The following is a 16686-nucleotide window of genomic DNA, read 5'->3' as shown; positions in this document are numbered from 1 at the left end:
ATAGTTTGGAAACACGCAACCGTTTTTATTTTTTGCGTGACGGCATTTTGATTGTGATATCTGTGAGCCAAGCATAGATATGACTTAATTGCAGTTGTCTGTGAACTCCTAAACCAATCAAAGCAACAAAAAAGGTTTCCTTAATGCCGTTCGTCAGAGGTTACAGCCGCTCAAGGATTTCATTAATGCAAGGGACACAGGAAAGCTTTTGTCTATATCAAAGTACTTTTTAGAAAACTTGTTTTAAAATAGGAAGTACTATAACGCAGGAGAAACAGCGTAGGCGGAAGTTGTTCTTATAGGTTGTCAGGTAAAGGTAAGTTTCATTTTCTATAATAGCTTTGGATGAACGACGTGGAGCCAGGTCGTTCTTGGCGAGCGAGGGCTTGGTTGTACACCTGGCATTGTCAGTGTTCGTGATTCACGGTGACCACGCAATATGGGTGGGCCGTATTATCGCAAGTCATTGATGGCAATCGAAAAGTTTTTAGAGACGAACTCTGCTGTGGTAGCGTGTGATGCTGTAAAATGAGGCATTATCATCTCGGAACAATTCGTCGGGACACTTCTCGTTAAATTCAAGATAATTAAAAAAAAATGACCGTATAGTCTGAGGTTCTGAAAAAGTTTTGGAAAAAAAAAGCGACTGACCTGCAACCAGTCTACGATTCTCTTAGCAAAAGGTGGCGTGAATTGCATGACTTGCTGCATGGAGAGACCGTCCATGTCAAAGATGACGACAGCTCCGCAGATCTGCGACTCCGGTTCCAACATGGCCGCCTCAAGGAACAACACGCAGCCTTTGAAAACCTCGTCCAGCGAACATTTATTATGCTTCCATTTCTCTGAAGTAAAAATACATAATTTAGTGTTATTTTATTTTTTTACGTTACATTATTTAAAATATACATGCATTTAGTTTTAATTTAATATATTTTTATTTAAGATTAGAGATTAAGTTAATCAAATATAAATTGTGGTAAGCTAGGGCTGCACTAAAAGTATCGGGAATGGAATATTTCCACTGTTCCTGTTATATTAAAATCTTTTTAATTGAAAACTCCTTGGTTTTAAAAATCGAATACCATTTATTTATTTAAAAAAAGATTCTCGCTCTTGTCACGAGGTTTTGTCAAACTTGTTTAGTCGTTGAGAAAATGGAATTGACTCAAGAAAATTCAAGAGCGATGATTTATTATGACTTTCGAAGTAGTTTAACACAAAAACAGTGTGTTGACCGGATGATTTCTGCATTTGGTGATGAAGCCCCATCCATAACCACAATTTATCGCTGGTTTGCTGAGTTTCAACGTGGACGTGTCAAGCTCAGTGATGATCTCCGTCAAGATCGTCCAAAAACTGCAGTCACCCAAGAAAACGTTGATGCTGTGCGTAAGCTGATTGAGGAAGATCGACATGTGACATACCGCGAAATTCAGGCAACTTTAGACATTGGCATGAGTCAAATACAAATAATCTTGCATGAACAATTAGGTGTAAAAAAGTTGTTTTCCCGATGGATACCGCATTCGCTCTGTGAAGAGCAAAAAGCGGCTCGCGTTACTTGGTGCGTCAGAACTCTCGAAAGATTCCACGCAGGATCCTCAAATGCTGTATACAACATTGTATCAGGTGACGAATCCTGGATATACGCGTACGAACTCGAAACAAAAAACCAGTCACGAGTTTGGGTGTTCGAAAATGAGTTAAAGCCAACAAAAATTGTTCGTTCACGGAGTGTTGCAAAAAAAATGGTGGCCACGTTTGTCTCCAAAATCGGCCACGTTACGACTATTCCTCTTGAGGGACAAAGAACGGTTAATGCAGAATGGTATGCTAGCATTTGTTTGTCACAGGTCGTTTCTGAACTCCGTAAAGAGAACTGCAACCGCCGCATCATCCTCCATCACGACAATGCGAGTTCTCACACCGCGCACAGAACAAAAGAGTTTTTAGAGCAAGAAAACATAGAATTATTAGACCACCCGCCGTACAGCCCCGACCTAAGCCCTAATGATTTCTATACTTTCCCTAAAATAAAGAATAAATTGCGTGGACAGAGATTTTCATCACCTGAAGAATCTGTGGACGCCTACAAAACGGCCATTTTGGAGACCCCAACTTCCGAATGGAATGGTTGCTTCAATGATCGTATGGAAAAATGTGTCAAATTTCGCGGAGAATACTTCGAAAAGCAATAAATACATTTTTAAATAGTAATGTTGTGTCACTTCGTTAATTCCCGAAAATTTCAGTGCCGCCTATGTATCTAGTTCACGATTTAAAAAATACAAACTAATCCATAAATATAATGTTTATGTTATGTTCACAATTTAATGATCGTTTGCCTCATTCATTAACAAAAACAACAAGATAAAAAGCTTTAATAAAAAGCGAGCATTCAGTTCTTGACGTAATAAATAACATGCTCCGGTATTTCCAGTCGATTTACAGATGGTCTGCAATTACAATGTGATGTGGTGGAAAGATGTGAATCGTACTGTTATTACGCCGTACCGATCGTACCGTGTCATTTGTGTGTTGTAAAGTCATTGTTTTGCGAGTTTAAAATTAGAATTAAAACCTTTTTTCAACGACCCACAAAAAGCGATGACGATTCGTTTGGAACGTTACCCGGATGCTGCACCTTATTAACAAAAAAACATTCAGATTCAGTGATCATAATCATAAATTGGTCTCTGAGGGAAATTAAATTACGTTGGCAGAGGGTTCGGGGAAAACACAAAAGATGCCCATGCCGATATAAAAACTGGCATAAATTAATTTTAAATGATTGAAAAATAAATGTCAGAATCCAACTTGTGACCCTACACACATATACGATTTAATTCTTAAATAATTACTACCTGTTCAAGTTTATAATATGTTCAAGTGCCGTTTATATTTAAATTTAACTACTGAGTCGCAATTCATGCGATATTTTTAGTATCTTATTTCATTTATATGATCTTTATGACTAAGTTGATTGAATCGTTCCTTGCTTGCAGTAGTTGAGCACCTAACTGGGTCTGGGGTCCTGGGTTCGATTCCCACATCGGGCAAACATTCGCGTCATAAAAAGGTTTCTTTGTTCTTTATCTGGGTGTTTAATTTGTATTTATTTAAACGTATATAAGTACAGGGCATTTTAGTTTAGGTCCAGACGACCTTGTGTGACATTTCGGCTATTATTATGATTACTGATTAAAATAGTAAAAATGGTCACCACTTGCTCTATTTTAACGCTATTATGCATATCTAACAGTTAACCATTGTTCATAACGTAGAAAGATATGATTCTAAAAGACGAGGAGTAAATCGAAAAAGAAAACTAATCTATGTACACATAACAGTGAAATATCACTCACATATCACGAGATCTCCGTAATTATTCGTTCTATAAACTTCGAATTTATTATTATATTCCTTTTGCGATTCACTATTAAAACGTGTAAGCGTTCAGTGAGAACGAATTTTACGTAAATCCTATTCAGAATGGATTATAAATCTGACAACATATACGCAATACAAAGAAAATATACAAATAGCCGAGTGTATTCTATATTTTAATTTGTAGGTTTGAAATTGATTTCGTAACAATCTTTAAATATAAAAATCAATTGCTGTTCGTTAGTCTCGCTAAAACCCGAGAACGGCTGGACCGATTTGACTAATTTTGGTCTTGAATTATTTGGGAAGTCCAGAGAAGGTTTAAAAGGTAGATAAATATGGAAATGCTCGGAATTAAATAAAAATAAACAATTTCTTTTGTTTCCTTTTGTTTATTTTAAGTTTATTTTATACAAAAGTTTAAATAAAAGATTTATCGATTGAGGCACTACGAAGTCTGCCGGGTCAACTAGTGATGATATATATTTTGTATAATTTTAATATTTTTATAAAATATAATTTCCGAAAGGGATTTAAGTTGTAGTATCCCAAGCCCGGATGACAAAAGAGGAGTGTTGGCGTCAGTATGCCACCTACCCGGCCGAAAAAATATAACGCCGAGCAACGGGCGGCAGTCAAGTAAACTGAACTAGGGCTTCATTAGCCCAGAGGAATTAAATCACCTCTAAAATTCTGCTGTGGAAGGGCGCGGGAACCCACCACTAGCAATTATCCCAAGAAAACCTTTAGGTATGTATTCCGTAAAGGTCACGATCCTCAGCACTGAGGAACACGACGCACGGAGGATATTTCGGGTTTGGTACCCATTCAGTTTCAGATGAGCCATCTGCACGCTCATCTACAGTGATTGAAGAAAACTTACTTCCAAGTTCCAAAACGAGTACCCTCCGTCCGCACTGATCTCTGGTCGGCAGCACTGTTAGCACATTCTGGTTGAACACATTAGTCTCCTTGCTCGGTGTTAGGCCATCGTAATGTTTGTGATGTTTCACTTTGAAACCATAGTAACGCTTTATCTGAAAAAAATAAAAAACAGATTTAAATTACACTTCGTTGCGGCGAATACGGTGTAGAGTGCAGCGGCTTTTATACCGTCAAATTCAATAATGAAGTTCCATTAGTAATGACAGAACGGCGAACGTATTATGGATTGAAATTTTTGCAGATGTTAGCAAAGTCTCCGAGATTGAGACCCTTTTTTTCCTACCTAAGCCTTGCGAATAGCCTTGAGAGGCTATTTCAGCGTAACCTTAACTAGTAGGTGAGCTCACGGGGCTCAAACCCGACGACGTTGCTAACACGAACCCTAGCAAGAGCCGTGCTTCGCAGAATCTATCACCGGATCGGAAACGCGACCCACTGAGAAGATCAGGCGAGAAACTCAGTGGGCCATTCTGTCCGCAGGATCGGGAATGGTGAGCCCCGTGAACTCACCTATAAAGCCGGAATAGTAGCTGGAATAGGTCTTCCTACCTATTAGGTAAGAATTAAAATAAAATTGGTAAACTAGATGACATCGTTTTTTTTCACCCCATTTTAAAGCACAAAACATCGGTTAAATATCGCGGTCACGAGTCTGTTCGACTAACCAGTTCTGTATAATACAACTGTTTATTTCTTTATATGTATTTGTTAAATTAACATGATTCCGTTGGCTTTCTCTTTGATTTGTTTTGTACTGTTCAATTTTTATGACAGTTCTGTTTCACAGTTGAACTAGCACGAACCTACATAGTTTTTTTTATTGCTTAGATGGGTGAATGAGCTCACAGGCCACCCAGTCTTAAATACTTAAGAGGTTACCGGAGCCTATAGACATAAAAGACGTAAATGTCGCCATGTCTTTTGTAACATTTTTTTTTCGTATCTATGCTGATAGCCTTGAGAGGCTATTTCAGCTTCTCCTTGATGTGTAGGTGAGCTCACGGGGTTCGAGTCGGGAGTGTTGCTAACACTGGCTCTAGAAAGAGCAGTGCTTCGCAGAATCTACCACCGGATCGGAAACGCGACCCACTTAGAAGATCCGAACTCAGTGGGCTAGTTGTAATATGAGTTTTAAGTTTTATAGTACAACGGCTGCCCTACCCTTCAAATCGAAGCGCATTACTGCTTCGTGGCAGAACTATTTCTGCGCCTATGCGGGGTGATGGTGCCTACCGGTGCGGGCTCACAAGGCACCACTATTAAAGTAGTTTCGTATCGTGTTACGGTCTACCTTAAATTTTAATAATACTCTAACATCAATGAATCAGAGCGTAGTAAGTAATTATATTTTTAGACGTGCTGAGTGGGCGTTCGCCTTAGTTAACATAACTAGCAATACAATCAGCATTGCTTGAATTTTACATACTGTTTTCCGAGGATATCAGTCTTTATTCTATGGTATTCAGAATCAAATGCTTAATAATAATCAATTGCATTGAATCGGGTATGCATTTTCCAAACCAAAAGATATTGAATGACATAATAATAAAATACTATAGCGGCAATCACTTTGTGATTTCTATGGGATCCGGTAATCAATTAACACTAGATGACCTTGAAGTCTTTTACCCATTTGATGCATGAAAAATCATTGTGTTATGATAGAATTAGCACGATTATATTATTGTGAACAACAAAAGAATGCGCATTTCACACGTGGTAGCAGTGAAATCATTTTTCTCGTAGACTGATTCTTCTAGAATATAGAAAATAAATTAGATTTTTTTAGGTTGCTTTTTCGTTTTAAAAAATTTCAAATCCTATGGGCGCCAAAGAAATGGATTATTTAACAAAATTTTCAAACTTACCAGATCATAGGCGCTCTCCGGATAAAACTTGCACGGCCTTAAGAATCTAATTAGCCAAGCTTCATTGTTGAGAGGAACATGCATATCCGTATCTTCTGTGAAAATAACAGAGAGAGGGAGAGTATTACAATTTTGCAACACAGGTACGAAGAAACATTTTGTTTAGGGTTCGTGCGTGTATGACACCGATTATCTTTCACCTGTTATAAAAAGTTGAAGGAATTGAACATTTTTGTTTAGGTATACGCTATACATCATATACCGTATGTAACCAGAAGTGTTTTAATGGCAATAAAAATATTCCGATGGCAATAATAAAATATAAAAATTATATGAATCGAGCGAGACTCGTGACCCGTTCTAAAGATCCGGCGAGAAACTCAGAAGGATAACATGCGTAAACTTTAAGTTTAGCTAGTTTATTTCTATTTGTTTTTAATATAATATATATATGTCAGAGGAAGCAATGAGTCGAGTTGATTCTTGATTACATGCATAACGCTTATTATTATTATTTTTACGTTGTAATTACTTTTATAATTCCTAATTTTATTTTATTTGGTTTATTACGTTTTTCTATAGCTTTAAAACCTTTTATAAAAATAAATTACAATAAAAGGTATAAAAACTGTAAATTCACGTAGGCAGCGACCAATCGGAGCAGAGCGTTTGTCTCGAGCGTGGTCGAGGCGCCATCTTTACTTTGGGAAGGATTGTGTTGTCGGTTGACACATTTTGTGAGCATAAAAACGTATCAAGTTGGATTGTTGGGGATAGTTAGAGTGAGATTGGTGCACCGAACTCGCTGCTCGGTCTAAACTGTTGTATTACTACAATATTGCAGTGTAATAACAAAACATTGTATAAACTGAATTAAACTACTGATAAAACAGCATCCATTGTGTTTTGTGTTCGCATTTCATCCCAATGAAGCCCACTAGGCCCACAGTCACTAATGACGATGTCAACGTGGAGAACCTTTCCCCGACACATATATATATATATATACTATTTATATTAATAGAGTTTAATAGTAGCCTTTCTAGAAAACATGGTAGAACTTGATAGAATTGATGATTTAAAACATCTGTGTTTGGTTTTCTCTCAAAAAAATTGTTGAATACATATAAAACTGTACTTAAATTGAAAGGCAAAAGAACACTGGTTTTGTTAGCTACTAAAAATAACTTACAACCTTGACTTATTTTAAGCCGTTTCATTTCGTTTAGGTACTTGTAAATTAAAAATCACTCCAATCAAAACTATGTTGGTACCTAGCAAATCTACGTTAATCCAGGAAAATATCTAGAAACCAATAGATGACTAAAGTATTTCTATTATTATTCCGTTTTCGGATCTTCATAATGTGTATTTAATATTTTAATAATTGCCGCATCAAATTATATGAGACATTAAAAAACACTTATGATTGTGTCACAAATAGTAGATTAGCTGTGCTATCATTAAGCTCTGTGTAATGTATATATGTAAGAATAATATATGTATAATCTTTGTATTTTTTTAATCTACGTTTGTAGACGTGTAAATTGTGTGTATAAAGTGGCGGATGCAAGGCGATTGCATGCAGCAGAGATGCGAATGTTGCGCTGGACGTGTGGAGTAACGAGAATGAATAGAATACGGGATGAATATGTTAGAGGAAGTCTGAAAGTGGCACCTGTGACAGAGAAGCTGAGAAGTAAGCGTTTGGGATGGTATGGACATGTGATGAGACGAAATAAAAATGAGGTTGGTAAGAGAGTGTTAATTATGAATGTGGAAGGATATAGAGGAAGAGGTATACCTAAGAAGAAATTGATGTATTCCGTGAAAGACGATATGGGTAAGATGGGGAGCGAAGAAATGGTATATGATAGAAGAGTATGGAAGGAGAAAATATGTCGCGCCGACCCTAGGTGACTGGGAAAAGGGCAGGAGAATTATGATGATGAGACGTGAAAATTAACACGCTTAACCTGCAAGCGTGTTAATTAACAGTGTTAACAGTGCGGATTCATTGCGAATATTGTTTTCTTAAGCACACATTTACTTCATATTGCGTTTTTAACAAGTCTTCAACATTGGGAATAAGGGCATCATTTGACAGTAATAAATATTACAGAGTATGGGAAATTTCATAATTGGCTTAATTAAGTATACTTAGGACTTTTCAGAACCTAGTCATATTTTGAATATTTGAAAGAAACTACAACAAGCGAGTGCACAACTGAAACATGTCAAGTGCTTAAAAACAATAATATGATAATAGATACATGCTTAGTAAATGTAATATAATTTGCTAAAATACATCCTTTTTATATAAACTCATATACTATAAGTGTATACTTATGAGTTTATTATAAGTGTATCGTATACATATCATAACTGTATACTTATGAGTTTATTTAAACCTTTCGTTGCTTGTATCGTACTCGTGTTCCAAGTTCTCATGAAGTAATTACGTCAAGATTATACTATTATTAAAGGTTAGGTTACAACCTTCTTACCTGGTAAAACGAGGAAATGCATGGAATTATTACCCATGCGTCTACTTAGTTCTTAATCTATACGTTGTAAGGGAACTTATTCGAAGAATGAAATCGTAGACAGCACGAATGTTTTTTGTATACGAATTTTAAAAGTTGGGCTTGCGCGGCGTACGACGCTTCTTTTATCTTTTTTTATTCGCATTTTTTTATTGAACTATTCGCTGGTAGCCTAAAAGGCTATTCCAAGTAAAGCGCGGACGGTTAAGTAAGTTCACAGGCTTAGACCTAAGCTGAGAGCCTTGAGAGGCTATTACAGCGTAACCTTAACTAGTAGGTGAGCTCACAGGGCTTAAACCTGACGACGTTGCTAGCACGAACCCTAGCAAGACCGGTACTTCGCAGAATCTACTACTGGATCGAAATCGCAACCCACTGAAAAAATCCGGCGTGAAACTCTATGGGTTGTGTCTATGGGCTAGTTCGCTCGTCGAACTCTTTGTCGTAATCGACGAATTCGACGAGGTCGGTGACCGGTTCTTGAACAGCACCGAGGTGAAAACACCGAGAGTGGATCCAGGGGAACCGACAAGACATGTTTCCGGGTATTTAATTAGCAGCCATGATAAGTAGGTTATTGTATCGCATCGCTTCATCAAAGTAAGACGCGTCTGCTAGCTGCTCTTATGCGTCCATAACAGAATTTCATTAAACGACTAACAAGTACTTATGTATTATTTATACCATTTAACAAATTAATTTGGATTGCAATATCGTTCAGTCTTGTGAAAACTTCCTGAAAACGAGCTCTTGATCCACTAAAACTAAAAACATGATAGTATAGCATTGTCCGCGTTAAGCTGTGACGTCACAGTCTCAATACATTTTTTTAGTAGTTTGCAATTGAATAGCCGTTTCATACTTCGTAACGAAACGCATGATTGCTTCGTGGCACAAACAGTACGATTTACTGATAGTGAAAGCGTCCGTGGCGCAACGGGTTAGACACAAGATGTATTCGCATCGAGGGATGCGGGTTGCAGAGAATTATAACCATCATCAAAGAAATCACATTGAATCAGATTATGCCTGTTTTAAAATTGATGAAATAATAAACTTCTTGTGGACTCGTTATTATCTACGACTAGTTGACAGGGCAGACTTCGTAGTGCCTCAATCGATAAATAAAATACCTAAACTTCTGTATAAAATAAACTTAAAACAAACAAAAGGACAAAACAAAATTGTTATTTTTATTTAATTCCGAGCATTTTCATATTTATCTACCTTTTAAACCTTCTCTGGACTTCAACAAATAATCCAAGACCAAAATTAGCCAAATCGGTTCAGCCGTTCTCGAGTTTTAGCGAGACTAACGAACAGCAATTCATTTTTACATATAAGATAAATTATTAATGATAATCGTTATTATACTTATAATTGATTTGACTGTACATCTTTTAAAAATAGATTTGACAAGAAACTTTGTTGTTCGTATTTCCTGTTTTTAAGGTAAAATCTTCCACTGAGGTGTTTTTTTTTCGATAAGTTGACGGCTATAGCGTTGAGACTTTATTTAGAAGTCTTAAAATTATTCCATCATCAACAATTGTCTACGAACGTAAACTGCTTGACTTAGACAAGACTAATCGTAATACCGGGCTTAAACTAGGTACATCGATCATTCGATAGATTGTTGGTCCACCTAGTATAGGTAGTAGTAGTATTAGGTATACCTACACCAAAAACAAACCCGCAAAATTATAATTTGCGTAATTACTGGTGGTAGGACCTCTTGTGAGTCCGCGCGGGTAGGTACCACCGCCCTGCCTATTTCTGCCGTGAAGCAGTAAAGTAATGCGTTTCGGTTTGAAGGGTGGGGTAGACGTTGTAACTATACATGAGACCTTAGAACTTATATCTCAAAGGTGGGTGGCGCATTTACATTGAAGATGTCTATGGGCTCCAGTAACCACTTAACACCAGGTGGGCTGTGAGCTCGTCCACACATCTAAGCAATAAATAAATAAAACTGCACTTTCCAGTGCACTGTCGCCACTCGATAACGTTTTGGCTCCAGCGTTCATCGACAAGCAACGTGTCCTGCTCACTACCACTTCAACCTCACAATTATTTGGGCTATGTCGGTTACCACGGTTCTCCTGCTACTCATATATATTCGTTCGTACAGGAAGCTCCCAGCAATGCCCTTTCAATTGAGTGACTTTAAGCCTTCTGGTTAAGCGGAACGTAGGTATGCGATCACTTTTATAAGTGATTTATGTCATTTGATGAAAAAATTTGGTGTAGAAACTTGGTTTTTGGCACGTTTCTCTGTCAGTCTAACGCTACTATATTGATCAATAGTATTAAAAAAATGGTTGATACGCTTACCACTAAGAAGTCTTTTTAACTCTTCAACAGCTGGTTCGACGATTTCTGGTATTTCTCGAAGTTCTCTTCTGGCAATCTCTCTGACCGACTCACGTGGTTCATCCAACTCGAACTGCAGTAAGAAGTCACCGAGTTGGACGCCGGGCAGCTTATCTAACTCAGTCAGCATGTGCTGTGATACTGAAAAAAAATTTTTGTTTAATATTTAATGATAACGAAAATAACAGCAACAACAACGGCTGCCGCCCGGCCAGGCGGAATGATGGCCTTCGAAGGGTGGATTCGGAATGGACGAGGAGAGACCGAGCTCAGTTGTGTGGATTAGGAGAGGCCTATATCCAGCACGATGGAAGGTTCACGACCGTGGGTTGAAGATGATAACAAGCTTTAATCCTTGAGTTTAGCAAAGCCAGGATAATATTTCGCGGGAGAAATAAGAGAGAAAGAAATACTGGTCGTAGGACCTCTTGTGAGTCCGCACGGGTAGGTACAACCGCCCCGTCTATTTTTGCCGTGAAGCAGTAATGCGTTTCGGTTTGAAGGGTGGGGCAGCCGTTGTAACTATACTGAGACCTTAGAACTTATGTCTCAAGGAGTGAGGCGTATTTACGTTGTAGATGTCCATGGGCTCCAGTAACCACTTAACACCAGGTGGGCTGTGAGCTCGCCCACACATCTAAGTAATAAAAAAAAAAGAGATAGAAAAGGTACTCAATATTACTAGCACTAGTACATATCATGAGAACGACAGCGGGATATAATTCGAGAAAAAAAATTGACATCGATTCTTAAAAGCTTTTGTCTCCAATATGTTAATTATATTATTATGTGGTATCGAATATTTTGACATCGAGTTGATTGCTTTTAGCATCGACCCGTCCAATGCTAAGTTCAACAACCGTTCCTCTGGCATACCCACTGTCCTCAATTATTATTTGTTTGTCCAGTTTTAAGACGGGTTTCGTGTTATTCGTTGATTTCGTACCGCTCGTTTTAACTATAGCCAATATTTTATTTATTATTTCCTTAAATTATTGAACAAAAATTTTGTAAGGAAATTTGAAAAACAAATTAAAGATTTTTAATAACAAAACACATTATCGTCGATTCTAAAAATAGCCACATTCCTCAGAACCTTGAAACAATAACATGAACATTTTGCTTTCAATTTTCTATAAATAAGAGACAACATAGAAGTTGTTGTTTATAAGGTTTTGGTTAACGCTTATACCGTGAGCTGGTCTTCCCGTAATTGGTAAAAAATGTAACTCCGTTGGTTTTGTTGGCAAGTTCACAATCATGCCAACTTGATACACTGATTTAAATGAAGTACAGATGACATTATATGATTTTATAATGAAAAAATAATAGAAGAATAGTTATTTTTATGTACTACTAATATAATTTTATTATTGCATAGTTTAATAAAAAAAACAAGTTCAACAAATCCGTCCTCTTGCCGTGTCTTACCTTAGCGGGATGGGGAATTGTTACATATAAAATTGTACTAGTATTATACTTGCATTCTATGACTAATAAGTATGTTATTTCATTTCCATTCGAAAAAACCTAACGATTTTGTTATAGTCCATAATATGGTATATTCCCATTACTAGTTACTTTATGTTGCTTTGACAACTAATAGTCCACGTGAAACAATAGACTACGCTGTTGACCTGTGTCAAGAGAATTTTGCAAGCGCAAATTAATACATATAACTAATTTAAACATATATTATGTAGATTATAATGTTAGTTAAGATCAAATATGATATGGTTAATAGCATAATAAAACCAGGCCATAACTGTAATTAGGATTATCTTCAGTTTTCAAGACTAATAGAATATTAAAACTCATTTTTATAGTTTAGCAAGCTGACCCGGCAAACTTCGTAGTTCCTCAACCGATAAATAAAAGACCTAAACTTTTGTATAAAATAAACTTAAAACAAACATCCGCCCGACGGGGTACACATCAAAGGAAAAACAAAATTGTTATTTTATTTAATTCCGAGTATTTTCATATTAATCTACCTTTTAAACCTTCTCTGGACTTCCACAAATAATTCAAGACCAAAATAAGCCAAATCGGTTCAGCCGTTCTCGAGTTTTAGCGAGACTAACGAACAGCAATTCATTTTTATATATAGAGATAAAAGATAAATAGATAAATAGATTATGCCTTATTTTTTAGGTTTCGATGGTAGTTAGCACAATATTTGAATGTCGACGAATAATGGTCGTTCGTGATGACTACGGAAAAAGAAAGTTTTTCTAAATATCAGAAATAATAGAATGAAATTAACAAAGATTAAACCATAGATGTGGTTTTCATTACATAACTGTAATTGCTTAAGAAATTTATCTAGAATTTCTTGCACGCACTTGTACTTATTGTGACAATGATCTGCACATTTAGTTAAGAATTATCAGAGCGTGATAAAGTAACGCATTGAAATGAACATTACAGAATGTTGTATAGATTTTTTTTAACATTTCTGAGTGGAACACGTTTTCTGTGAAAAAGATAATCCATACATATAAATAAAATTGGAGTGTCTGTTTGTAATATTGAAATAACCGCTTTGTATTACATGCATATACCTAAATATACATATACGGTACATACACCAATATAACATTTTTTACAATTTTTGTCTGTCTGTCTGTTTGTTTGTTCCGGCTAATCTCTGGAACGGCTGGACCGATTTTGACGAGACTCACTGATAAGTAGCTGATAATATACGGAGTAACATAGGCTACTTTTTTTAGACTAGCTTCGCCCCGCGGCTTCTCCCGCGGTTATTGTCGTAACATCGTGGGATTCAACTATCTAAATCAAATCAAATCAATCAAATCAAATCAAAAAAGTTTTATTCAACATAAATGAAAGTACATACTTGTTGAACGTCAAAAGAATTACCGCCAATTCACAAGAATTAGCCTCCGTCCTGAGAAGAATTGGCAAGAAACTCAGCGGGCATGTTTTTTTTTTTTTTTTTAAATATTAGATTTTTATTTTTATTTTAAATATTATTATTTTTTTAAATATTCATATTACAATAAGTAATTATAACATAACAATTTTACAATATTGAAATTCCCGGAGCGAGCAACTCATTCCCACTTTGTGCAATCTTCTAGATAATCATTGACTTTATAGTTAATATCTACCAGCTAATCTACCCTTTCCTGATGTGAACTTGCAATAAATTCATTTAGTGATTGTCATCAAACAGATCGGGTTATTCCAAGTTTAGTGATAACTATATTGGTAAGAAATTATCATAACACAGAATATGCATTCATTACTTAAGCAAAATAGAATCACTTGATATGAAACACATCAATTTGTATAAATAAGAAACCTTTACGCTGACTAAGGAATATTGGACGTCTACATCAATAAGAAGTCTATTTTAGCTGGTATCACGCTACCGATCAATTTGATATCTACAACGCTAAAAGAAAATATGAAGCACTGTTAACTAGAGTACCAAAACGCTATAGAGCCAATCAATACCAAAATTAATAAAATATTGATCTTTAATTTGCAAACAAATAGAAGGGAAAACTTTAATTGAAATCACACTTGTCTGTTTTTGGATCGAGTTGGTATTCAAGCTGGCCTGAATATAAAATAAATCATACTACTGCAGTGCTAAAAACACATAGACATGTCGAAAATGTATCCAGTTTTTTAATATCCCTTAATCTGTTTAAGTGTTAAAAACATATTTTGCACAATGTCATTTGTTAACATGCATATTGTGCATATAATAACAGGAAATGGCGTAATGATAGACAGTCTTTAAATATTTAATGTGTATAATGTGTATGAATCTTCATAATTCTGTTCTGCATCGATAGTGAGTGCCGAAGAACAAAGAATAAATATGTTACAGATTCTTGACGCTAGAACATTAAAGAATACGATCGACTCTCAACCACCACAAATTAGTTTTGTCAATGGAAATAATAAAATGGCTCAGCCCTTAATGAACAGATAAGCTTTAACTTAGAATAAATATGCACTAATGTACTGTTACTAATGTAATGTACTGTAATACTGCTATTACCAACTGCCTTTTGATAGTGGTAGTGGGTATTGCGAGCTCGTATGTACGGGTTGGTACCACCAACCGGTCCGTTTCTGTCGCGACGAGATCAAGCGTTCAGGTTTTAAGGGTGGGAAAGCTATTAAGGAACATAATTAAGACTTGACTGTATGTCTCAAGGCGGGTGGGTTGTAGCACTATCGTGGTGATGTCTACGGGTAACTAACAGAAAACCGTGGGACGGATGCTCAAAAAAATTTCCTTAATGCTACTATTTTATATAATTTACGCTACTATTCAATAAAATTGACTATGATTTTGTGTCACGGCTACTAAACGGCTATCTCCAAAATACATGAAAATCAATTTTTACCGATACTACATACTTTTCGAGACAGAAAAGAACCTAGCGCTAGTATTCCCCAAGTGGGCACTGAAGCGCCTGAATAAGGAGCTCCTGATGGAAGCCTCTACGGTGGCGGCGTGGGCGCCCATGCGTCCACACCCGGTCGAGGTCGAGGGAGAGGCAGGGTGGTTCCGGGACACGATGCGTCGCATCTGTGATGCGTCGATGCCCCGGATCGGCCCTCGACTTCCTAATCGCCAGGCGTACTGGTGGTCGCCCGAAATTGCGCAACTCCGCGTGGAGTGCGTTCGGGCGAGGCGCGAGTGCGCCAGGCATCGCCGCCGCCGCCTGCCGCGGCGCAACGATCCGATTGCGTTCGCGGCAGCAGAGGCCCGGCTGCACGGCGCATTCCGCGTCGCGCAGAGGGCATTGCAGCTGGCCATCAGAAGAGCCAAGAACCAACACATGGAGGGTCTCTTGGAGACGCTGGATGAGGATCCGTGGGGGTGGCCCTATCATATGGTGCGCAATAAAATGCGCCCATGGGCCCCCCCGATCACGGAGCGTCTCCAGCCTCAGCAGCTGCGGGACATCGTCTCGGTGCTTTTCCCGCAGGAGCGGGAGGGATTTGTCGCTCCCGCTATGGACGCGCCGCCGGACTACGACGGCGAAGTCCCTGCTGAGGTGCCCCATATAACGGGGGCGGAGCTCCGTGTGGCCGTTCGCAAAATGTGCGCGAAGGACACTGCACCCGGCCCGGATGGCGTCCATGGCCGGGTTTGGGCCTTGGCTCTTGGTGCCCTAGGGGACCGACTCTTGAGACTTTACAACTCCTGCCTCGAGTCGGGACGGTTTCCTTCATCGTGGAGGACGGGCAGACTCGTGCTGTTGAGAAAGGAGGGGCGCCCGGCGGATACTGCCGCCGGGTACCGTCCCATCGTGTTGCTGGATGAGGTGGGCAAGCTGCTGGAACGCATTCTGGCAGCCCGCATCATCCAGCATCTGGTCGGGGTGGGACCCGATCTGTCGGCGGAGCAGTATGGCTTCCGAGAGGGCCGCTCAACGGTAGACGCGATCCTTCGCGTGCGGGCCCTCTCGGAGGAGGCCGTCTCCAGGGGTGGGGTGGCTTTGGCGGTGTCGCTCGATATCGCCAATGCGTTTAACACCCTGCCCTGGTCCGTGATAGGGGGGGCGCTGGAA

At 38.2% G+C, this 16686-nt stretch overlaps 1 protein-coding gene across 2 annotated transcripts in view; it reads right to left on the bottom strand.

The window, feature by feature from the left end:
* Window positions 1-16686, bottom strand: part of LOC114245966 (alpha-tocopherol transfer protein-like) — a 46581-nt gene that overhangs the window by 1950 nt on the left and 27945 nt on the right. For both annotated transcript variants that reach the window (XM_028178306.2, XM_028178307.2), the window contains exons 2-5: window positions 11084-11263; window positions 6204-6298; window positions 4274-4427; window positions 652-845 (exon numbers count right to left, since the gene is read on the bottom strand). In XM_028178306.2, the coding sequence (XP_028034107.2) occupies window positions 652-845; window positions 4274-4427; window positions 6204-6298; window positions 11084-11263 (623 nt within the window). The remainder of the gene's footprint in view (window positions 1-651; window positions 846-4273; window positions 4428-6203; window positions 6299-11083; window positions 11264-16686) is intronic.

This window comes from Bombyx mandarina, chromosome 04, assembly GCF_030267445.1.
Source record: "Bombyx mandarina strain Sakado chromosome 04, ASM3026744v2".
NCBI classification, from domain to species: Eukaryota; Metazoa; Arthropoda; class Insecta; order Lepidoptera; family Bombycidae; genus Bombyx; species Bombyx mandarina.
Note: the sequence above shows the minus strand (reverse complement) of the source record. Positions and strands in the feature narration are given on the sequence as shown.